The following is a 26,252-nucleotide window of genomic DNA, read 5'->3' on the forward strand; positions in this document are numbered from 1 at the left end:
GGTGCTTCCTAGCAGTCTTTGCTGTTCCTTGGCTTATAGACACATTATTTCAGTCTCTGTCTCCACTATCACATGCCTTCCTGGGTTGTGTCTGCCTGTCCTCACAGTACGTTGTCATCTCTTTTTGTGTCTGTGTTCAAATTTCCATTGATTTTTGTGGGGGCACCAGTCATTGGATTAACTTGATTACATCTGCAGAGACTCTATTTCCAGATAAGGTCACATTCATAGGTACTGGGGATTAGGATTTCACAACATTATCTTTTTTTGTTTTTTTTGTAGGCAGATTATATCTTGCCTCTCTTTTAGTGATGTTAAAATTACACAGTGGATTCAACTTGGTGTCAGCCTATTTCATCCATTTTAAAGTGATCCCACAAGCCTTTTACCTAATGGTTTTAGCAGCAAATAATAATCATTATTTTATTAGGGTTGCACAATGATGATTTTCTACTTATATCATCTCTTCAGCATTTATTATCTATGATTTGTCTGCCTCATCAGCTGTTTGGTTCACTTGAAATAAAGTCCGTGCAAGAAAAACATTCTCTTTAGCAATTTTCAAAATAATGAGTGTTGCATAAGCAGCTTCTCAAGGTGACCAGTGAGTTGTTTTCTTTTTTTTAGTGGGATATTATTATCAATTTATGGATTTTGATATATTTGTGTTTCAATCCATTGCAATCTTTATTCTTTTTGATACTAAACTCGTTTCATCTTTGGTTAGTGGGAGCGTCTTCCTTTCTTTTTTCTATTTTTATCATGAAAAAATTTTAAACAAATATAAAAGTTGAAGGACTAGTAAAATGAAACCTGTACACTTATCTCCAAGATTCAATGATTATCAAAATTTGGTCATACTTGCTGCAAAACCATTTTAAAAACACAATGTAGAATCTTATCTTTTTTTTTCTTATGGTGTGCAACAGTTCCCATCCACAGCAGCCTCTTGGGTCAAGACTGGCCTAGGGATCTACCACTTGACAGAGTGGAAATGTATCACTATTTATTACTTTTCCTACTCATGGAAAATTAGGTTTTCACTATTATAAATGCATGCTTCAGTGAACATCTCTGACCCTGTTTCTCTCTGCTTATGTATGGGAGATTCTCTGGCTATATACCTGGAAATAGAATTGCTTTGTTGTGGAATGTGCTCTGTGTAACGTTACTGGATGTTGCTAAGTTGTTCTCTAAAATAATTATACCAATTTATATTCCACTTTTTCTGCTGCTCTGTATCGTTACTGATACTTGTTATTGCCAGATTTAAAATTTGTGCTAATCTAATGAGTTTAGAGCTTTATCATTTAAATTTGCATTTGTCCATTTATTGGTGACATTCATTTAGTCATTTATTCACCAGATAACTTATTGAACACTGTGTACCAGGCCCTGTCGTAGGTGCTTGGTATACATCAGAAGTTAAAACAAAGACCAATGTCCTCTTGGATCAAATAGGAGGAGACAGACAATAAGCAGGAACCTAATAAATATAGTTAAGCATCAAAAGATGAGAAGTCTTCTAGGAGGAAAACCTATTCTCTCCATTCACTTTTTACACTTCTTTTGTTAGGTTTATTCCTAATCATTGTGAATGGTATATTTAAAAATTACACTTTCTAATAGGTCATTGCTATCTATATAAGGCAATGCTGCTCGATTTTTTTTTTTTTAGTATTGATCTTATTCACCAACTCTTATTAATTCTACTAGTTTAGAGATTCCTTTGGGTTTTTTAGTTTTTGCATCTTTGAATAATAAGTTTTTATCTCTTTTCAATCCTTATGTCTTATTTTTTAAGTGAAATTTTTACATATGTTTTTATTAACAGACTTAAATATTAAGCAGTTTGTAGAGAGGGCTTCCATATCACATCTTACCCGCCCCCTCCCTCTAGTTTTCCTTATTATTAGCATTTTACATTAATATGGTACATTTATTATAATTAATGAGCCAATATTGATATATTATTATTAACTAAAAGTTAATATTTTATATTTCTATTTATTTTTGTTTTATTAAATAAAAATCCTTAGTTTTTTTCAAATTTCCTTAGTTTTTATTTCATGCGTTTTTTCAGTTCCATTACCCCATAACGGACACCTGGGTTACATTCAGTTGTAATATCTCCTTCGGCTTCTCTTGGCTGTAATATTTTCTCAGACTTTCCTTGTTTTTGGTGACCGCTTATTTTTAAAAATTCATTGTGTAAAACATCCTGTGTAATTTTTAATGGTGAGAGTGGGGAAGCCTTGTCTTTTTCCTGACTATAAGGGGAATGCTTCATAAATCTTGAAGTATGATATTTGCTGTAGATTTTGATAGGTACCCTTTATCAGATTAAGGAAATTCTATTTTCTTTCTGATTTTCTAAGATATTTTGTCATGAAAAAGTAAGGGATTTTATCAAGATCTTTTCTGCATTGTTTGATCACATAGTTTTTCTCCTTTAGTCTGTTTGTGTGGTGAATTGCATGAATAGATTTTCAGATATTGAACTGTCCTTTCATTTAAAGTCCTTCTGGTCATGATACATGAAAATTTATATGCCAGCATTCATGCATATACGTACATATTCACACAGAAATATAAAGACTTATTTATGATAAATAAATGTCATATGATTTGGTTTGGTAATCTAGGATTTTTGCATCTGTATTCATAAATGAGATTGGCCTATAATTTTCCTTACTTTTACTACTTTTATTTTCTTGTACATAGGTATTATGGATTTTTTTCCTTAGCTCTCTTAATATTATTAATTAGGCTCTAGCTGGTCTTCAGCATTCTGCTTTGGACCTGAAAGAGATTCATTAAATACGTCTGCTGGAAATATCTACTCTCATCTATTAAGTCTGAATTCTTCTAGTTTAATGCTTAAAGTTTTATGATTTTGTCACTCTTGTGCCTGTGTACTGCCTATAAAAATCACCATTATTTATAATAGTTATTATAACCAAGTCCCTTTGTTACTTTGGAGTGGGTTGTTTAGCCTTTAAGAAGTTTTGAACTTTTTTATGATTGATAGTTTTACTAATACTATTATATTGTTTAAACTGTGCCTGATCCTTCCCCGAAGTAGTAATAGCACTGTCTACCTCTGATATTTGTATCGTAGTTTGTTTCTTGTAAAGTACTTTATATATAAAAGTATATTTATTTACAAAAAGTGTTTTGTATTTTGTATCCAACCACTTGAAATGCCCTTCACCACTAACACTCATGTGTAAACCACCATCAATTTTCATCTGGATAATTGCAATAATTAGTCTTATTTCCCCTCTGGTTGCCTATAGTTCTTCTCACACAGCAGCCAGAGTGATTTTTAAAGTATAATGAAGTCATATCCCTCTAGTGTTTAAAACTTTACATACCTTCTCAATAGACTAGAGTAAAATCTAAACTCTTTACCATGATTACAAACTCTATTCCCCCAGTGCCTGGAACAAGGCCTTGCACATAATAGGCACTCAAGAAATATCTGTTGAATGAATGACTCCTTCAGTGTTAGAGAAGCTCTGTCTTGCCCAGAATCTTACAATTTATTAATAAATGGCAGAGTCAGGATGAAAACTCATATTTGCAAGTTATATTTGCAAGTTGCTAGACCAAGTTATGTTTTCCCAATCCTCCAATGGGCTCTGAACCAAGCCATTTTTTCTTCCAGACTCTGTGTACCTGTGTTAATTTGTTTATACCTTTTTCTTTTTGTTTTGCCTTTCCAAATCTTGTCCATCTTCAAGACTTGAACTTAATGTGGCTCCCTTTTATAGAACTTTCTTTCTATGGCTTCAGTACTCTGTTTTTAGGTGGTGATAGTGGTGGGTTGTGTTGGGGAGGTTAGAGTATAACTGGGAAGGGGACACTAGTAAATACCAGATGCTTATGTAAGTAATTTCACTTCCCACGTGACCTTGTGAGGGAAGAAGCCTCATCTTTTTAAAGATGGAGAAAACTCAAGTCTCAGAGAGATTTTCAGTTCTACCACCCAAATGGGGAAATCTGTATATTATTTGAGTTTTTTAAGTCCTCTGAACTTCTAAGACTAAGCCTTCTACAGCTGCCTGGTAGAGCTGGAATGGTGCCCAGGTGCCCTTGGTCAGAACAGCCTTCCTGCTATCCTGCTTTAGCCTGTTGCATTGGGCCAATGCCATATCTGTTAGTCTGGCCTGTATGTCAGGATCACACAGGGAAATCAGCAGCAGGATGATCGGTTTCTGTTTGATAAGAAATTTGACTCTAGTCAAATGCTAAACCTTTTTATAGGTAGCTATAGTTTTTTTGTTGTTGTTTTGTTTTTCTCCTTCTTTACTTGGGCCTCTTACTATGTTTTTTTTTTTTTGTTTGTTGTTTTTGTTTATCCTTTCTGCCTCTAGTATTCTAGTCAAGAAGAAAGCCAGAGGAAACCATTGCCTACTGCTGCCGCCCAGTGTTGTAAGTGAGAAACTTGTCTTTGAATCTTCTTAATCACAACTTTCTGTCAGTTCTCTAAATGTGGCTTATTTTGAGTTGGGGAGGTTGGAGATGTGGTATGTATAAACAGGAGATATTCCAGAAATATACCTTATTCAGGCCCATACTGCCAATGGCTATCTGTCCTTTAGCTTTAAGAAGAGATCTTTTGGTTTTGTGTGGCTATAGGTAGGGCAATGGTATTCTTTTTTCTCCATTTGCCTGCTTTTACCCCTGGAGGAATGTTTTCTCCCATTCTGTCCCCATTTATCTGTTATTATCCTTTAAGGCTCAGTTTAAATGTTACCCCCTCTGGGAAATCTTCATGCTGTTTCCTCCTTCTCCACAGTCTAGCTTAGATCTTTCTCTGCTTCCATCGTATAACCTATCATATGTTATAATCTATGTATATTTCTTTGACAAGAAAGCAAAATTTTTAAAGATATAGAATCTTCCATTTGTATTCCTAGTATCTGGCTCAATACCTGATACATAGTATAGTAAGCCTCAGTAAAGTTTGATAAACGATTAACTGGGTGAGAGAACTTGTCATTTCTTCTGAGATTAACTTATCCAGACCACACATTTTACTTCTTGAAATGAGCCGTGCATTGTTGGTATATTGGTATCTTCTCAGCTTCTCTCAGAAGAGCTTGAAGAGATACTGAAGGACTGACTTGAAATCAGTTCTCTTTCACTTTTTCAACCTGTGGGGGTGGGTGTGCATATGTTGTGTTTCTTTTGTTTTGCTATAGTGTTTCTGAATCAATGCCAAACTTTTAGCAACTGCAGGTTGATAGTGGTGGTGATAGTGGTAGTAGTTATTGTAGTAATACTAGTAATAATAAGAACCACAGCAGCTAACGTATTTTGAGGTTTTATGGTATGCCAGATGCTGCTGTAAGAGCTAAAATATACTAACTTATTTAATCTTCACAACAACCCTAAGACATAGATTTTACTGTTTTCCTCATTTTTAAGATGAGGAAACTGAGATGGAGTTATTTGCCACAGATCACATAGGTAGTAAGTGGTGAAGTAAATATTCAGATATAGACAATCTGACTCTATAGCCTATGCATTGAACCACTATGTTATACTACTTCCTTCATATTGTTTCTGAAAAGGAAAACCTCCATTCATGGTTTATAAATCCATTGGTTGCCTTCCATTCTATTGGCTACTTACTTTCCTGATAAAAGTAAGACCACTGGCAGAGGTCAACACTTTTTCTTTATTTAAGGAAAACCTATTTTTCATATGACTTATTACTTTTGTTTTTGTCATTTAGGAACTAGGATTTATCAAATATTTAGGGTCATGGGAGACCACAAGAATCTGAATTGAAGACCAAGTTGTGAATTAAAGTCTATACGTCATTTCCAAAACTCATTGTAATGAGCTAATTTTGAGTTTTTAATCTTTTAAATCTTTTTCCAGGACTGCTAATGAGAAGTGAAATAGAACGATTGATATTTCTCTTGCCATTCCTTCCTGGGTCCATTTGATGAAATGCAGTTCAAGTGATTAAAGAGCAAATGCCTAGAGGGCAGGAGGAAATAAGAGACTATAATAATCAGCACGTTTATTAATTCTCTTACATTTTTTTATATGTTTACCAGCTAATTTGTTTTTATGTGCATAGACTATTCCTGTCTTTTGACTACTCTCTAATATATATATATGTATTTTTTTAAACTATTTTTAAAATAGATCTTTATTGGACTACAATTGCTTCACAATACCGTGTTAGCTTCTGTTGCACAACAAAGTGAATCAGCCATATGCATACACATGTCCCCATATACCCTCCCTCTTGAGCCTGCCTCCCACCCTCCCTATCCCACCCCTCTAGGTGGTCACAAAGCACTGAGCTGATCTCCCTGTGCAATGCAGCTGCTTCCCACTAGTTATCTATTTTACATTTGGTAGTGTATATATGTCAATGCTACTTTCTCACTTCGTCCCAGCTTCTCCTTCCCCACCGTGTCCTCAAGTCCGTTCTCTACGGCTGTGTCTTTATTCCTGTCCTGCCCCTAGGTTCATCAGAACCATTTTTCAAAAAAGATCTTGCTGTGGTTTATGTCAAAGAGTGTTTTTCCTATGTTTTCCTCTAAAAGTTTTATACTGTCTGGTCTTACATTTAAGTCTTCAATCCATTTGGAGTTTATTTTTGTGTATGGTGTTAGGGAGTGTTCTAATTTCATTCTTTTACATGTAGCTGTCCAGTTTTCCCAGCACCAGTTATTGAAGAGGCTGTCTTTCCTCCATTGTATGTTCTTGCCCCTTTGTTGTAAATTAGGTGCCCATTATGTGTGTGGGTTTATCTCTGGGCTTTCTATCCTGTTCCATTGATCTGTATTTCTGTTTCTGTGCCAGTACCATACTGTTTTGATTACTGTAGCTTTGTGGTATAGTTTGAAGTCAGGGAGCCTGATTCCTCCAACTCTGTTTTTCTTTCTCAAGATTGCTTTGGCTGTTGGGGTCTTTTATGTTTCCATACGAACTGTAAGATTTTTTGTTCTAATTCTGGCTGTTGGTAGTTTGATAAGGATTGCATTGAATCTGGAGATTGCTTTGGGTAGTATAGTCATTTTCACAATATTGATTCTTCCAATCAAAGACATGGTATATTTCTCCATCTGTTTATGTCATCTTTGACCTCTTTCATCAGTGTTTTATAGTTTTCTGAGTACAAGTCTTTTGCCTCCTTAGGCAGGTTTATTCCTAGGTATTTTATTCTTTTTGTTGCAGTGGTAAATGGGAGTGTTTCCTTAATTTCTCTTTCTGATTTTTCGTTGTTGGTGTATAGGAATGCCAGAGATTTCTGTGCATTAATTTTGTATCCTGCAACCTTACCAAATCCACTGATTAGTTCTAGTAGTTTTCTGGTGGCATCTTTAGGATTTTCTGTGTATAGTATCATGTCATCGACAAATAGTGACAGTTTTACTTGTTCTTTTCCAATTTGTATTCCTTTTATTTCCTTTTCTTCTCTGATTGCTGTGTCTAGGACTTCCAAAACTATGTTGAATAAGAGTGGTGAGAGTGGAAATCCTTGTCTTTTTCCTGATCCTAGTGGAAATGCTTTCAGCTTTTCACCATTGAATATGATGCTTGCTGTGGGTTTGTCATATTTGGCCTTTATTATGTTGAGGTAGTTTCCCTCTATGCCCATTTTCTGGAGAGTTTTTATCATAAATAGGTATTGAATTTTGTCAAAAGATTTTTCTGCATCTATTGAGATGATCATATGGTTTTTATTCCTTAATTTGTTAATGTGGTGTAGCACATTGATTGGTTTGCGTATATTGAAGAATCCTTGCATCCCTGGGTTAAATCCCACTTGATCATGGTGTATGATCCTTTTAATGTGCTGTTGGATTCTGTTTGCTAGTATTTTGTTCAGGATTTTTGCATCTATGTTCATCAGTGATATTTGTCTATAATTTTCTTTTTTTGTGATACCTTTTTTTCTGGTTTTGGTATCAGGATGATTGTGGCTTTGTAGAATGAATTTGGGAGTATTTCTCCCTCTGCAATTTTTTGGAAGAGTTTGAGAAGTATTGATGTTAGCTCTTCTCTAAATGTTTGATAAAATTCACCTGTGAAGCCATCTGGTCCTGGACTTTTGTTTGTTGGAAGAGTTTTAATTACAGTTTCAATTTCATTACTTGTGATAGGTCTGTTTATATTTTCTAATTCTTCCTGGTTCAGTCTTGTAAAATTGTGCCTTTCCAAGAATTTGTCCATTTCTTCATGGTTGTTCATTTTATTGGCATACAGTTGTTTGTAGTAGTCTTTTAAAATCCATTGTATTTCTACAGTGTCAGTTGTGATTTCTCCTCTTTCATTTCTAATCTTATTGATTTGCGTCCTCTCCTTTTTTTTCTTGGTGAGTCTGGCTCAGTGTTTATCAATTTTGTTTATCTTCTCAAAGAACCAGCTTTTAGTTTTATTGATCTTTGCTATTGTTTTCTTTGTTTCTATTTCATTTATTTCTGCTCTGATCTTGATGCTTTCTTTCCTTCTACTGACTTTGGGTTTTCTTTGTTCTTCTTTCTCTAGTTTTTTTTTTTTTTTTTTTTTGGTACACGGGCCTCTCACTGCTGTGGCCTCTCCCGTTGCAGAGCACAGGCTCTGGACGTGCAGGCTCAGCGGCCATGGCTCATGCGCCCAGCCGCTCTGTGGCATGTGGGATCTTCCTGGACTGGGACACAAACCCGTGTCCCCTGCATCGGCAGGCGGACTCTCAACCACTGCGCCACCAGGGAAGCCCTCTCTAGTTGTTTTAAGTGCAGGTTTAGATTGTTTATTTGAGATTTTTTTGTTTCTTGAGGTGAGATTGAATTGCTATAAACTTCCCTCTTAGAACTGCTTTTGCTTGGTCTCATAGGTTTTGAGTCATTGTGTTTTCATTGTCATTTGTTTCTATGTATTTTTTAAATTTCTTCTTTGATTTCTTCAGTGATCTCTTGGTTATTTAGTAGTGCACTGTTTAGCCTCCATGTATGTGTATTTTTTGCAGTCTTTTTTCCTGTAATTGATTTCCAGTCTCATAGCGTTGTGGTCAGATGCTTGATATGATTTCAATTTTCTTAAATTTTCCAAGGCTTGATTTGTGACCCAAGATGTGATCTATCCTGGAGAATGTTCCATGTGCATTTGAGAAGAAAGTGTATTCTGACACTTTTGGGTGGAATGTTCTGTAAATATCAATTAGATCTGTCTGGTCTACTGTGTCATTTAAAGCCTGTGTTTCCTTATTTATTTTCTGTTAGGATGATCTGTCCATTGGTGTAAGTGGGGGGTTAAAGTCCTCTACTGTTATTGTGTTACTGTCGATTTCTCCTTTCATGGTTGTTAGCATTTGCCTTATGTATTGATGTGCTCCTATGTTGGGTGCATAAACATTTATAATTGTTATATCTTCTTCTTGGATTGATCCTTTAATCATTATGTAGTGTCCCTCCTTATCTCTTGTAACAGTCTTTATTTTAAAGTCTATTTTATCTGATATGAGAATTGCTACTCCAGCATTTTTTGATTTCCATTTGCATGGAGTGTCTTTTTCCATCCCGTCACTTTCAGTCTGTATGTTTCCCTAGATCTGAAGTGGGTCTCTTGTAGACAGCATATATATGGGTCTTGTTTTTGTATCCATTCAGCCAGTCTGTGTCTTTTGGTTGGGGCATTTAATCCATTTACATTCAAGGTTATTATTGATATGTATGTTCCTATTACCATTTTCTTAATTGTTTTGGGTTTGTTTTTGTAGGTCTTTTTCTTCTCTTGTGTTTCCTGCTTAGAGAAGTTTCTTTAGCATTTGTTGTAAAGCTGGTTTGGTGGTGCTGAATTCTCTTAGCTTTTGTTTGTGTGAAAAGCTTTTGACTTCTCCATCGAATCTGAATGAGATCCTTGCTGGGTAGAGTAATCTTGGTTATAGGTTTTTCCCTTTCATCACTTTAAATATATCCTGCCATTCCCTTCTGGCCTGCAGAGTTTCCACTGAAAAATCAGCTGATAACCTTATGGTGATTCCTTTATATGGTATTTTTTGTTTTTCCCTTGCTGCTTTTAATATTTTTTCTTTGAATTTAATTTTTGTTTGTTTGATTAATATGTGTCTTGGTGTGTTTTTCCTAGGGTTTATCCTGTATGGGACTCTCTGCTTCCTGGACTTGGGTGACTATTTCCGTTCCCATGTTAGGGAAGTTTTCCACTATAATCTCTTCAAATATTTTCTCAGACCCTTTCTTTTTCTCTTCTTCTTCTGGGACCCCTGTAATTCGACTGTTGGTGTGTTTAGTGTTGTCCCAGAGGTCTCTGAGATTGTCTTCAGTTCTTTTCATTCTTTTTTCTTTATTCTGCTCCTTGGCAGTTATTTCCACCATTTTGTCTTCCAGCTCACTTATTTGTTCTTCTGCCTCCGTTATTCTGTTATTGATTCCTTCAAGGGTATTTTTCATTTCAGCTATTGTGTTGTTCATCTCTATTTGTTTGTTCTTTAGTTCTTCTAGATCTTTGTTAAACATTTCTTGTATTTTCTCAGTCTGTGCTTCCATTCTTTTTCCAAGATTCTGGATCATCTTTACTATCATTACTCTGAATTCTTTTTCAGGTAGATTGCCTATTTCCTCTTCATTTATTTGGTCTTGTAGGTTTTTACCTTGCTTCTTCATCTGTGACATTTTTTTGCTGTCTCATTTTTTTTTTAATTAAAAAAAATTTTTTTTTAATGAGCTGGATTGTGTTCCTGTTTTACTGGTTTTTTGGCCTGAGGCTTCCAACACTGGAGTTTGTAGGCTGTTGGGTAGAGCTGGGTCTTGGTGCTGAGATGAGGAACTCTGTGACACCTCACTCCGATGAATATTCCCTGGGGTCTGAGGTTCTCTGTTAGTTCAGTGGTTCGGACTTGGAGCTCCCACTGCAGGAACTTCTGCCTGACCCTGAGCTGGCAAAAAAAAAAAAGAGAACAATAACAAACTAAAAAATAAAATTAGACTAGGAAACTAACAGATATGTTAGAAAGAATGTAAAAATAAAAATATAGATGAATCAATAACCGGAAGGTACATCAGTACCACAATAGTAAAAAAGAGGAGGAGGGAAAAGAAAAAAAAAAAGGGTTGTGGGGGAAGGCCTTGGCTCTGGAGGGTGGGGCCTAAGCAAGGGCGAGGTTTGGGTGGGGGGTGGGGCCAATGCTCAGGACTCACAGGGTTGGAAAAGGCCCTGGGGGCTGTGTGGAGTGGGGTTTAGGCTCAAGGAACAGTAGGGGCCCAGGTGTGCCCCCCACCCCTGCTCTCAGAGGGCAGGGGACCTCACCTGGGAGCCCAGCAGGCTTCCTGGGCTCGAGTGGGTGGGGCAAACGCCCTCCTCTCTCGCCATTCCAGTCTGGGGTCTGGGAGGGCCCCTCCTGCCTGCCTCTCCTGATCTTCCCGGCCTCCCTCCTATGCCCAGAAAGACCCACACAGCCTGGAGGGGGCTTGGAGGGCAGGGGATGCCCTGGGAGCTCAGTAGGCTCCCTGGGCCCGATTGGGCGGGGCAGTCGCCCTCCTCTCCTCTTTCGCTCCTCCGGGATGGCCCCTCCCGCCTACCTCTCCTATTCTCCCCTCGGCCTCCTTCCTGTGCCTCCAGGACCCACGTGGCCTGGACGGGGCTTGTGGGGAAGCAGCTTGGGAGCTCAGCAGTCTCCGTGGCCTGAGTGGGCCAGACTCCCTCCCACCTGCCTCTCCTGATCTCCCTGGCCTCAGGGGCACTGATCTTGTCTGGCTTCCACTTCTCCTCTCCCCTTGGTCCCCCTACATCCTACCGGCTCACTCTGGGGTTCCTCCCATCTCCTTGGGGGTCAGAGTCCCCCACCAGCTGCCAGCAGGCACCATAGTTGTGGGGAGACGCTCTCTAATACATTTTTTTTGAAAAATTTTAAACTGTAAGTTTAAAAATGGAAGTGGCATTTACCCTTTACTAGATTCAGTAATTAACATCTTGCCACATTTGCTTCTCTTCCTCGCTACCACTCTTTCCCATTTCTGTCCCCCTATATACATATGTAAAAATACAAATGAGTATTTTCTGAATCATTTGAATATAAGCTTCAGACTTTATGACACATCAGCATGTGTCTCCTAAGAGATAGAACAGTCTATATAACTAAAATACCATTATCAGAATCAGGAAATTTAACATTGCTACAATAATATCTAATATACAGTTCATATTCAGAATTCCACAATTGTCCCCCAAGTATTTTTATAGCCATCCTTCCCCACCAGCGTATGATCTAATCAAGAATCACACATTTTTATTTGGTTGTCCTGAATCTTTAACTCCTTTAATTAAAAAAAAACTTGCCTTTTTAGTCATTTATGACACTGATTTTTTATTCAATCAGAAAAATATTTTATTCTAATTATAATGTCTACTGCAGATGGCAGTGTATACTAGTATGGGTTTCTGGGAAGCCATTTGGCAATACATACCAAGAGCCTTTAAAAATTCATGACCTTTGATTCAACAGTTGAATTTCTGGAAATTTGTCCTAAATAATCAGGAAATAGACATTCTTTTTTTTTTTAAATGGTTTGCTGTTTTTGTTTAATTTATTTATTTTTTGTTTTATTTTTGTATAGAAAGATGTTCACTGCAAAATTATTTAAATAGCAAAATTTGAAAATGACTTAATAGTTAAGCAACAGTAAATGATAATAGTCATAAGATTTGAATATGCTTTGAATAATGTATTGGGGAAATTTTCATGAAACTAAGTTAAAAAGTATATAAAACTCTTACCCTCTGTATATGTGTATGTGTATATGTATATATGTATGTACATATGTAACTTAAGGGTTTTTGCATACCCCTAAAATTCATATGTTGAAGCTCTAGCCCCCAGTATTTGGAGATAGGGCCTGTGAGGAGATGATAAAGATTAAATGAGATCATAAGAATGAGGCTCTAATCTGATAGGACTGATACCCTTTTAAGAAAAGGAAGAGACAACAGAGCTTTCCGTGTGAGGGCATAGCAAGAAGGTGGCCATCTGCAAGCCAGAAAGAGAACTTTCATCAGGAAGCAAATCAGCCGGCACCGTAATCTTGGACTTCCTAGCCTTTAAACTTGTGGGATACAAATTTCTGTTGTTTAAACCACTTAGTCTGTGGTATTTTGTTATAGCAGCTGAGCAGACTAGTACAGATTTTGGTGCTGAGAGGTGGGGTGCTGCTGTTACAAATACCTAAAAATGTGACAGTGGCTTTGGAAGTTTGGGTAATGGGCAAAAAGGCTGGAAGGATTCTGAGGTGCATGCTAGAAAGAGCCAAGGTTGCTATGAAGGGACTCTTGGCAGAAATATGGATATTAAAGGCTGTTCTGGAGAAATGTCAGATGGAAATGAGGAACGGTTTATTGGAAACTGGAGGAAAGGTGATCCTTGTTATAAAGTGGCAATGAACTTGGCTGAATTGTTCGAGTGTTTTGTGAAAGGTAGAGTTTATAAGTGATTAAATTGGGTGTTTAGCAGAGGAGATTTCTAAGCTAAGCAATGAAGGTGTGGCTTGGGTCTTCCATACTGCTTGTAATAAAATGCAAGAGTAGAGGGTTGAATTGAAGAAGGAATTGTTAAGTAAAAAGGAACCAGAACTTGGAGATTTGGAAATTCTTAGCCTATCCTTAGCCTATATATTGTGAAAAATGAGAAATCTTGTTCTGAAGAAAACACTAAAGAGATCATGGGTGTGACTCATGGACTAAACCAGCCATCAGCAGAAGCCAGGAATAGAGATGGAATTATACCAGCAGAGACATTGCCAGTTTCAACTAAAGGGGACAGAGAAAGAGGAATGGAATGAAGGAAGGCTGTTGGATGTCTTGGATTCTACAAGACTAGATCATAGAGTTATTTGACTGTAAACGTGTGCTATTCTTTTTTTTTTTAAATGGTTTGCTGTTTTTGTTTAATTTATTTATTTTTTGTTTTATTTTATTTTTGGCTGCATTGGGTCTTCATTGCTGAGCGTGGGCTTTCTCTAGTTGCAGGGAGCGGGGGCTACTCTTTGTTGCGGTGTGTGGGCTTCTCATGGCGGTGGCTTCTCTTGTTGCAGAGCCCGGGCTCTAGGCACGCAGCCTCAGTAGTTGTGGCACACGGGCTCAGTAGTTGTGACCCATGGGCTCTAGAGCGCAGGCTCAGTAGTTGTGGCGCACGGGCTGAGTTGCTCCGCGGCACGTGGGATCTTCCCGGATCAGGGCTCGAACCCCTGTCGCCTGCATTGGCAGGTGGATTCTTAACCACTGCGCCACCAGGGAAGCCCACGTGTGCTATTCTTGAGGAAAGGCAAGAGTGACCCGGAAGGTGATTTGGAGAATATCAGGGCTGCCAGTCTGAGCACAGGCCCAAGGCACAGAGATGTTTCCTTTTGTTTCAGAGGGTGGCCACCACAGAGAGCTATGGGGCCAGGGCCACTCTGAAGAGCTGAGTGAGTGACAGTGCCACCCCAGTGGAAGGTGTGTCATTGAACAGAAGAGAATTATTCTCTAGCCTTAAGATCTAATGGAATTTGCCTTGCTAGGTTTTGGACTTGCTTGGGACCTGTCACTTCTTCTTTCCTGTTTCTCCCTTGTAGAGTAGGATTATCTTTCTGTCCCACCATTGTATTTTGGAAGCACACGTTTGGTTTCACAGGTTCACAGCTGGAGAGGAATTTTGCCTCAGGATGAGTCATAACTGGATTCTTACTCATATATAATTTAGTTGATATCTAAATGAGTTTTTGGACTTTAGAGTTGATGCTGGAATGAGTTAAGACTTCCGGGGCTGATGGAATAGAATGAATGTATTTTACATGTTATAAGGATATGAATTTTGGGGGGCCAGAGGCAGAATGCTAGGGCTGAATTGTGTCCCCTTAAAATTCATATGTTGAAACCCTAACTCCCAGTGTGATTGTATTTGGAGATAGAGCCTGTGAAGAGGAGTTGTAGGTTAAATGAAGTTATAAGGGTTGAGCCCTAATCTGATAAGGCTGGTGCCCTCTTAAAAAGAGGAAGAGACAACAATGCTCTCTGTGCCATGTGAGGATACAGCGAGAAGGTAGCCATTTGCAAGCTAGGAAGAGAGTTCTCACTGAACTCTGCTAGAATCTTGATCTTTGGCTTTTTGGCCTCCAGAGACTGAGAACATTAATTTCTGTTGTTTAAGCCACCTAGTCTATGGTATTTTGTTATGGCAGTCCGAGCAGACTAATATACTTATTGTAAATTATCTATACAATCTAGGAGAATACCTAGAAAGAGAAGCACTAAAATACTAACCAAATTTGTCTCTGATATGTGGGATTATGACTTTTTAAACCCCTTTTTTGCATTTCTTATATTTTCTAAATATTTAACAATGTACTACTTTTAATAGTTAAAGGTTATTAACAAGAGTAATGGAATAGTTGAATCCTTGTTCTAGATGTGGGTTTGCTGCTGTCTCTCTGAGAGACTTTGGAAGTCTTTCCATTGTCTATTTCAATTTCCTGATGTGTAAAATGGGAGAGTTGGTCTAAATGATCTCTAGGACTCTTTTAGCTGTAATATCATGGGACCCTATAACTTCCTAGTCCTGAGATTTCTTCATGTGGGTGGTCCCTCCACTATCTTCTCCGCTAGGGTCAGTTCTTTGCATTCACTCGTGACATGTCTTCAAAATATTTTCAGAAATCACTGGGCTACTGCTCTAAAGAAACTCTTACTCTTATCTTTGATATGAAAGTTTTGGCCCCAATTACGTCTTAAAAATCATGAGATTCTTTAAAAGTATTGGGGTGAACTATATGCTTCTTCCCAATGTTTTCTTTGGGGCCAAACATTTCTGATGGTGAATTTAACATTCAGTAAAAACACTTCGCATTCACATTTATCTTAGGATATTTTAGTCTCCTTTGGTAACTGTAATATATGTAGATATGTCATAGGGTGATATTACATTATGTCCACATGGTTTTTTTTATCCCCTGTGTTATTGCTAGTTCTTGTTCCCATTACTTCAGGGAAAGATATGGAAGGCAAGAGCTGAAGAAATGGTCTTCGGGGCTTTAGTAACTGAAAGCCTAGGACTTGAGGGGAATGTTCAAAATGTTTTGAATAACTATTATGGGAGGAAGCAGAGATTCACCATAATCTCCCTATTCCTGAGTAAGAGAAGCCTTCCTTGACTTGAGTGAGAGGAGACAAGGTTGACCAGAGTAGACACATTGGGACCTTGTGTCTACTTTCTGGGTGGTGCTAGTGAACAGTAGGACTCCAAAGAGGGAATGGCTGGATGCTATCTCTAGGCCAATGGGTCCCTATTGAGATTCCCATGCTCTAACAAGTCGCACATGCTGCAGAATGAGTCCTGGGCTCTCTAGAAGTAGCAAGTGAGACTCTGGTTCTAATGAAGCCACTTGGGCAGGATTAAGAGAGGTCTCAGGTGTTTTCTGTGTACTAAAGACCAAGGACTAGAGGCCATGTGGGATATTTCAGTGAATGATATTACACAAAGACATACCTATGCCATGAGCAGTCACTTCACTGCAATGTCTTATTCTCACACCAAGTCAGTATTTGGAGCAGTCTTCGTGGATAGGTAAGACATACATTGAGATTCTGAAGATGTTTCTGTTTTCTAAGAACAGTAACATCAGTCCTCCTAGGAGAGGTCTTGAGCATCTCTTTTTGGTTGTTGCTGCCTGTCTGGTTGATACTGCTTGATTCTTCCTGTCCTTTCTTGGGTAGGTGAATGCTTGTTCTCTCATTGAGGTACATTTATGACTCTCCAGAAGTTACCTCAGAGTACTTTTCAGGGTCCAGTTCCTGGATGTGAGAGATTGCTCTGGTTCAGCCTCTTTCATCCACTGTTGACTTCTTCCACCAATAGATGTACTTAGTTTTGCTCCTGCTGGTATCTTATCACATAGAGGCTTTTTTTTTTGTTTGTTTTTTCAGAGGACAGGCTCTAGGCGCGCGGGCTTCAGTAGTTGCAGCATGCTGGCTCAGTAGTTGTGGCTCGTGGGCTCTAGAGCACAGGCTCAGTAATTGTGGCGCATGGGCTTAGTTGCTCTGCGGCACGTGGGATCTTCCCAGACCAGGGCTTGAACCCGTGTCCCCTGCATTGGCAGGCGGATTCTTAACCACTGCACCACCAGGAAAGCCCATAGAGGCTTTTTGAATGGGGGGAATATCAAGACAGCTTAGGCGCAACCACATTCCACAAAATTTATTTGACTCCTGAGGAGCTCACTTATTCTTGCTCTGAGAAACAAAGGCAATTTCATTCTGTTCTCTATATCCCAGCTCTGCTTCGTCTATCCAGTCCTCTTTTTGTCTACTTAGGTAGGTACAGGGTTCAGATCAGCAATTCTTCCACCCAAGTAGACCTCCAACCTGTCTGGCTCCCATTCTTGCAAGCAACCCCAGTCTTTGTGAGTCTTGGAACTTCTCCTCACTTGGAATCAGAGAGGAGAAACAGGAGAAGGGACTGTGTAACCTCTCTTCACCAACAAGTGCTCTCCCAAAAGGTTGTTTATTCCCATATCAACATAAACATTCTGCTGGACAGCTGACAAGGATCCAGTTAAATTGCCTTTCAAAATTTCCTAAAATTTGGATTCGTCTGATTGTTTCTTCATAATTAGTTCTGGTTACTGCAGAGCTGATATCAGTTTGTCCCTTTATTTGTGATGCTTATGTTAATTATTAGTTCAGATGATGTTATCCAGATCTCTCCAGTATTAAGGTATTTTTTCCCCTTTGTAATTAATAAGTAAACTGTTGGGGTTAGGTGGGTAATACTTTGAGACTGTGTGTGTATAACCTATTTTCTCATAGCCTTTCATCTATTAATTTTAGAATCTATTATGATTATGGCCTAAATTTATTATTATTCAATACATTGCTGGTCACAAAATGATGGTTTTCTATCATGCCTTTACATCGAGTAGCGGTCAGTCTTTTTTTTTGTTTCTGGGTTCAAAACCCTCAACCATTTTTTTATTAATTTTTATTGGAGTATAGTTGCTTTACAGCTGTCAATCTTCTGTAAAGAGCTTTCCCTCCTCTCCTCTCCTCCTTTTTTTTTTTTTTTTTTGCGGTAGGCGGGCCTCTCACTGCTGTGGCCTCTCCCGTTGCGGAGCACAGGCTCCGGACGCACAGGCTCAGCGGCCATGGCTCACGGGCCTAGCCGCTCCGCGATATGTGGGATCTTTCCAGACCAGGGCATGAACCCATGTCCCCTGCATCGGCAGGCGGACTCTCAACCACTGCGCCACCAGGGAAGCCCCCGGAAATATTTTTAATAGTGGGTCTCGGTGGTAGGATTGTGGGTAAATTTTGTTTTTTCTTTATACTTTTTTGTACTTTCTAAATTTTCTCCAAATGCATTTATTTTATGATAATTTAAAAACTAATAAATATTTATTTTAAAAAATGATCCCAGGCCTGACAATATCTATATTGGCAGGTCATTGTAGATTTACTTTTTTAGTTTGGATTTGAGATTTAATTGAATGATGGTTGGTTGTTGAGTTTGACACAGTTTTTAGTTCAACAGTACTAGTGATTCCTTCATTGAGAGTTCTAAGTAGCTCTTAAAGTTGTGTCTCTTCTGTTAGTAATATCCCTAAGGTCTCTCCTAATAAATTACTGTGGCTGAAATAAGTTTTGGGGCCTGTTTTTTCATTTGTAATATGACCTTTAAGCAAGCTTGAAATTTTGATTGAGATACAGCCCATCATTGATGTTTCAAAGAGATTTCTCCGATTGTCTATGAAAGGTTTGCTTCACTGCTTTTGTTACAATATTGCCTATTAATAGTGCCGTGTCAGATCATAAACCAAAATTTCCTGAGTATGAATCAGTCTTTTAAATTAATAAAATAGGACATAACTCAACGTACTGTTTAAAATTTTTCTTAAAGAATGCATCAGTTCAGAACAGTTGGATGTTAGTCACATGCATGAATAACAGTGACCAAACATTCAGAAGCATTGTCAGTAATACAGTTTGCCTACCTTGTTATGATATCTTATTTGACCACCACTAACTTCAAAAGGATTTCTTTCACAAACATGCCCAGAAGAGACATGTTTATGTAAAATGTCTTGCCCTTTTTTCCTTTTCAACTCTTAGTGTTATATTTCCTGGTGATCCATCGTGCTGATATTACGGATCCTTAGGAAGCATGAGGTGTTAGTGCTTCCCACTACTCTTAATCCATCAGGCCTGACATGCTGTATCCCTAGTCTGCACTACACTCAAATATTCCTCTTATGTCATATTATTCTTGGTCTCCATCTAAAACTGTCCACTGCCATGCTATGACTTGTCTTATTTTTAATATTCTACCTGTTTGGGGAGGCAGAGAAATAGGCCATTCTATATGTATACCAGATATTCCTCACCTGAAGGATTAGATTACTGCCTGCTCTACAGATGATGGTGTAATTCCCCTGCTAGAATCAACCAAATACAAAACTCTGGGCAGGTACAGCCAATGCTGCTATTAGTTCCATTTCTCTACCTACCTCAAACGAGACTAGATTTACGCTTGTGGGGTATTCTAGTTGCCGCTCGATGAGGAACAGGACTTGTTTTCCTAGTCAGGTGATGGTGAACTCTAGCAGAACATGAAATTTTTTTTTAATTAATTTATTTGTTTTTTATTTTTGGCTGTGTTGGGTCTTCGTTGCTGCGCATGAGCTTTATCTAGTTGAGGCAAGCAGGGGCTACTCTTCGTTGTGATGTGCAGGCTTCTCATTATCTTGGTTTCTCTTGTTGCAGAGCACGGGCTCTAGAGTACAGGCTCAGTAGTTGTGGTGCATGGGCTTAGTTGCTCCACAGCATGTGGGATCTTCCCAGACCATGGCTCGAACCCGTGTCCCCTGCATTGGCAGGCGGATTCTTAACCACTGCGCCACCAGGGAAGCCCAGAACATGAAATTTTGTCCACCTCTTTCTGGTGGGTCCATGCCACAAGGAGTGGACCCAATTGACGAATACTCACTGTGTCAAGGCATGATCATGTACAGCAAACTATGTCACTATCTGTCACTCTAGCACTTTACCAACTTTACCAGCTTGAGAGGACTTGACACTTCTGACCATCAGACCTAACTATCTTGCACAGTTCCAGATAAAAAGGAAGCTTGGCTGGTACCAGATCCTGTGGTCTGTTCTTTAGCAATTTGTTTTCTGTATTACTTATTTTCCAGATGACAGTAGCCACCATGCTGATAGCCCCTGCCTATCAAGAGATCCATCTGTTAGAGAACTTAGTGACCTCACAGTCACAACTAGTATTAGCTTTCAAGAGCATGTAGTAGGTAAATCTTTCTTGAAGGAATAAAGAATCCCTTACCATAACTTTTGAAGGGACAGAACCCAGCCTATCCTCTATATCCTTTTGCAGTGTCATGTTGCTGTTCCATGGCAGGCCCCTTCAAGACATTAGCACAAATGGTATAGATCAGGGGTCCCCAACCCCTGGGCCACGGACCAGTTAGGAACTGGGCTGCACAGCAGGAGGTGAGCAGCAGGCGAGCAAGCGAAGCTTCACCTGTATTTATAGCCACTCCCCATCACTCACATTACTGCCTGAGCTCCGCCTCCTGTCAGATCAGTGGCAGCATTAGAGTCTCATAGGAGCTCAAACCCTGCTGTGAACTGCACATGTGAGGGATCTAGGTTGCCCGCTCCTTATGAGAATCTAATGCCTGATGATCTGAGGTGGAGCTGAGGCAGTGATGCTAACACTGGGGAGTGGCTGCAAATACAGATTATCATTAGCAGAGAGGTTTGACTGCACAGAGACCATAATAAATCAATTGCTTGCAGACTCATATCAAAACCCTATCAGTGAGTGGCAAGTGAAAACAAGCTCAGGACTCCCACTGATTCTGTATTATGGTGAGTTGTATAATTACTTCATTATATATTACAATGTAATAATAACAGAAATAAAGTGCACAATAAATGTAATGTGCTTGAATCATCCCAAAACCATCATCCCCCCACCGGTCTGTGGAAAAATTGTCTTCCACGAAACTGGTCCCTGGTGGCAAAAAGGTTGGGGACCACTGGTATAGATGATCTTATTTGCAAAGCAGAAATAGAAGCACAGAGAGAACAAACGTATGGATAAACAAATGTATGGATACCAAGGGGGGTGGGTAGGATGAATTGGGAGATTGGGATTGACATATTGGGATCGACATATATACACTACTGATACTATGTATAAAATAAATAACTAATGAGAACCTACCTATAGCTCAGGGAACTCTACTCAATGCTCTGTGATGACCTAAATGGGAAGGAAACCCAAAAAAGAGGGGGGATATATGTATACCTATAGCTGATCACTTTGCTGTACAATAGAAACTAAAACATTATAAAGCAACTATACTCCAATAAAAATAAATTTTTAAAAAGACATTAGCATGGTCTGCTAGAACTTCTTTTTTTAATTATTAAAATTTTTATTTTATTTATTGAATTATAATTAACGTACAATATTATATTAGTTTCAGGTGTATAACATAGTGATTTGGTATTTTTTGTTTGTTTGTTTGGTTTTATTTTTTTTTTTTGCGGTACGTGGGCCTCTCACTGTTGTGGCCTCTCCCGTTGCGGAGCACAGGCTCCGGACGCGCAGGCTCAGCGGCCATGGCTCACGGGCCCAGCCGCTCCGCGGCATGTGGGATCTTCCCAGACCGGGTCACGAACCCGTGTCCCCTGCATCGGCAGGCGGACTCTCAACCACTGTGCCACCAGGGAAGCCCGATTCAGTATTTTTATACATTATGAAATGATGACCACAATAAATCTAGTTACCATCTGTCACCATACAAAGTTGTTATAATATTATTGACTATATTCCCTATGCTGTGTGTTACATCCCTGTGACTTACTTATCTTATAGCTGGAATTTTGTACCTCTTAATCCCCTTCACCTATTTCATCTATCTCCCTACCCTCTTCCCCTCTGGCAACAACCAGATTGTTGTCTGTATCTATGAGTCTGTTTTTGTTTTGCTTGTTCATTTGTTTTGTTTTTTAGATTCCACATATAAGTGAAATCATATGGTATTTGTTTTTCTTTGTCTGACTTACTTCACTTAGCATCATGCCCTCCAGGTCCACCTGCATTTCTGCAAATGGCTAGATTTCATTCTTTTTAATGGCTGAGTAATGTTCCATTGTGTGCATGTATGTGTGTAAATATATACACACCATATATATGTGTATACACACACATACCCCCCACATCTTCTTTCACCATTTGTCAATGGACACTTAGGTTGCTTCCATATTTTGGCAATTGTAAATAATGCTGCCCTAAACATGGTGAATTAGTGTTTTTGTTTTCTTTGGATAAATACCCAGAAGTGGAGTTGTTAGATATTTGGTAGTTCTATTTTTAGATTTTTGGGGAACATTTGTAGTTCTCTTTTTAGATTTTTTGGGAACTGTTTTCCATGGTGACTGCACCAATTTACATTCCCACCAACAGTGCACGATGGTTCTCTTTTCTCCACATTCTCACCAACACTTGTTTCTTATCTTTTTGATAGTAGCCATTATGACAGGTGTGAGATGGTATCTCACTGTGGTTTTGATTTGCATTTTCCTGATGATTAGTGATGTTGAGCATCTTTTCATGTGCCTGTTGGCCATCTGTATGTCTTCTCTGGAAAAATGTCTGCCCATTTTTAAATCAAGTTGTTTGTTTTTCTGATATTGAGTTGTTAGGATTTCTATTAACTTTCTAAACAATGCCCTGCACTGAAATTGGGGTGTAGGTGCCCAAGGTAGTCCTGGGAGACCGGAGAAATTATTAAACTCAATCCTGTACCTCAGTCTCCTCTGGGACACTGCCACCCTGCCTTTAAATACAAATTTATCCACTCCTCAAAACCATAATATAATACTTATGCGATTCATAAGTTCAAGGCTTTATAAGTGGGCTGTTTAGTCCCTACACCAGCTGACCTTTAGCTCTATCCATTGCAGTGTTACCTCATAAAAGAAATGTTTTAACTCTATAACTTTCACAGTCGTTTTTGTCATAATGTGAATTTCAATATATATCATGGATTTTGAGGGTTCTGTTTATTGCCCTCTAGGTTAAAATTCTGCTTTCTCAAGTCAGCTGTGATTAAAAGTTGCAGAATATATTGGTTTCCTTGTTAGTTATGAATTCTTGGTAGCCACTTTACATGGTATTGGGAAGAGCAGCACAGAGAGATTTTTTTCAGATCTCCCAACCAGTTATCTTTTTCTGCATCACTTATTTCTAGGAAGTGGGTGAACTGGGGTTAAAACTTCCGTTTGACTCTAAGGTCCATGTTCTTGCCACTGTACAACCCCTTGATGGCAAAAATCTCATGGGACCTATTGGGTTAGCCAAAAAGTTCATTTGGTGTTGTTCCGTAAGATGGCTCTAGTAGTGCTTAGCTGTCTTTAACTTCTTTCAAAACAATTTTGTTAGATCGTATTGTGACAGCTGTCATATCAGCGTGCATTTTTAAAAAAACATCAAAATTGGTGAATTTTTGGGTAACCATTTTAATATTGAAGATGGAAGAAGACATTTTCAGCATGTTATGCTTTATTATTTCAAGAAAGGTAAAAACACAACTGAAATGCAAAAAAAAAAAGATTTGTGCAGTGTATGGAGAAGGTGCTGTGACTGATCAAACCTGCCAAAAGTGGTTTGCGAAGTTTCATGCTTGAGATTTCTCTCTGGACAATGCTCCATAGTCAGGTAGACCAGTTGAAGTTGATAGCGATCAAATCGAGACATTAATTGACAACAATCAGTGTTATGCCACGTGGGTGATAGTGGACACACTCAAAATATCCAAATCAAGCGTTGAAAATCATTTGCACCGGCTTGATTATGTTAATCGCTTGGATATTTGGGGTCTACGTAAGTTAAGCGAAAAAAACCTTCCTGACCATATTTCCGCATGCAAATCTCTACTTAAATGTAATGAAAACGTTCCGTTTTTAAAACAAATTGTGATGGTTGATGAAAAGTGGATACTGTACAATAATATGGAACAGAAGAGATTGTAGGGCAAGAGAAATGAACCACCACCAACCACACCAAAGGCTGGTCTTCATCCAAAGAAGGTGATGTTGTATATATGGTGGGATTGGAAGGGAGTCTTCTATTATGAGCTCCTTCCAGAAAACCAAACAATTAATTCCAGCAGGTACTGCTCCCAATTAGACCAACTGAAAGCAGCACTTGACAAAAAGTGTCCAGAACTAGTCAACAGAAAACACATAATCTTCCATCAGGACGACGCAAGACCACATGGTTCTTTGATGATCAGGCAAAAACTGTTACAGCTTGGCTGGGAATTTCTGATTCATCCACCATATTCACCAGACATTGCACCTTTGGATTTCCATTTACTTCAGTCTTTACAAAATTCTCTTAATGGAAAAAATTTCAATTTCCTGGAAGATTGTAAAAGGCACCTAGAACAGCTCTTTGCTCAAAAAGATAAAAAGTTTTGGGAAGATGGAATTATAAGTTGCCTGAAAAATGGCAGAAGGTAGTGGAATAAAAGGGTGAATATGTTGTTCAATAAAGTTCTTTGTGAAAATGAAAACTTTATCTTTTATTTTTACTTATAAACCAAAGGAGTTTTTGGCCAGCCCAATATTTTGCTGTTCAGAAACACATTGGCTACTGCCTTTTTATTTTTTAATTAATTAATTAATTAATTAAAATTCATTTTTTGTCTGTGTTGGGTCTTTGTTGCTCTGCGTGGGCTTTCTCTAGTTGTGGCATGCAGGGGCTACTTTTCCTTGAGGTGCGCAGGCTTCTCATTGCGGCGGCTTCTCTTTTTTTTTTAAATTTTTAAAATTATTTTAAACATCTTTATTGGAGTATAATTGCTTCACAATGGTGTGTTAGTTTCTGCTTTATAACAAAGTGAATCAGCTATACGTATATCCCCATATCCCTTCTCTCTTGCGTCTCCCTCCCTCCCACCTTCCCTATCCCACCCCTCTAGGTGGTCACAAAGCCCTGAGCTGATCTCCCTGTGCTATGCAGCTGCTTCCCACTAGCTGTCGGTTTTACATTTGGTAGTGTATATATGTACATGCCACGGTGGCTTCTCTTGTTGCAGAGTGCGGGCTCTAGGTGCGCGGGCTTCAGCAGCTGTGGCTTGCGGGCTCTAGAGTGCAGGCTCAGTAGTTGTGGCACGTGGGCTTAGTTGCTCCGTGGCATGTGGGATCAAACCCTGTCTCCTGTATTGTCAAGTGGATTCTTAACCACTGTGCCACCAGGGAAGTCCCTGCCTTTTTATTTTAAAATTAATTCATTCATTGAATAGATAGTATGTATACTGGTACCAAAAATTTTAATGTTAAAAGGAATACAGAAAAAGGTGTCCCTCCCATTCCCGTACCCAGCCGTTTGAACCCTCTCCTCACAGTCATCATTAGCAGTTTCTTATGAGTCATTTGAGAGGTTTTACACTTGTCTAAACATACATATATACATGAGAGATATCTTTTGATTATTCTTTCCATCCTTTGAATTGGTCTTGCGTACCATTTACTACAATAAAATTTTCATAGCTGACTATATTTGAGATTTGAATACTTCTTGATCAGTGACCCTTTTGGATTCTTACTATGTTTTAAGAATTTATTGAAACCATAGGGAAGTAGATGGCTTACCTTCTGGGTTGCTTTCCAGGGCAAAAGTCTGTTTCCCTGAAATCCTTGCCTTGAATACAATAGGAATATTTCCTCTGTCCTCATTCACCCTCCTAGAATGACTTTCACACATTTGTTACTGGGTTAAGAACTTCCTGCAGTTTATTTTCATAGAATGTGTTAGTTTCCTCACAGAGTTTGAATTCTTGGTAGTCACTTCGCATGGTGTTGTGAAGAATTTTTTTCCAGCATACTAAATCAGTGCCTTTTATTTTAAACTTAAAAAAAGAGAAACACATTTTCACTACAAAAATCTTAAAATGATTCATAAATGTATAATAGAGAAAATGAAAAAATTCTCTGTAATACCCCCTGTCCAATCTACTATGAGATAACTACTTTTCACAGTTTAGTGTGTACTCTTCCAACATTTTAATTTTTTTAAATTAAAATTTTAATTATGCATTATTTGAATATGTGAAAGAATACATGTAATATATATAAGTTTTGGAGCATAATAATGGAACTACTACCCATGAGCCCATCACCCATTATTTTCCAATAGAGTTTAGTAATGTACTCTAAACTTTCTT

General features: G+C 38.5%; 1 protein-coding gene across 7 annotated transcripts in view; it reads left to right on the forward strand.

Annotated features, from left to right (window-relative positions):
- The window catches only part of UNC13B (unc-13 homolog B), a 225,011-nt gene that overhangs the window by 72,202 nt on the left and 126,557 nt on the right, over positions 1–26,252 (forward strand). For all 7 annotated transcript variants that reach the window (XM_073806248.1, XM_073806249.1, XM_019948921.3 and 4 more), the window contains one exon: positions 4,380–4,437. In XM_073806248.1, the coding sequence (XP_073662349.1) occupies positions 4,380–4,437 (58 nt within the window). The remainder of the gene's footprint in view (positions 1–4,379; positions 4,438–26,252) is intronic.

The sequence above is a fragment of the Tursiops truncatus genome, chromosome 6 (genome assembly GCF_011762595.2).
Source record: "Tursiops truncatus isolate mTurTru1 chromosome 6, mTurTru1.mat.Y, whole genome shotgun sequence".
NCBI lineage: Eukaryota > Metazoa > Chordata > Mammalia > Artiodactyla > Delphinidae > Tursiops > Tursiops truncatus.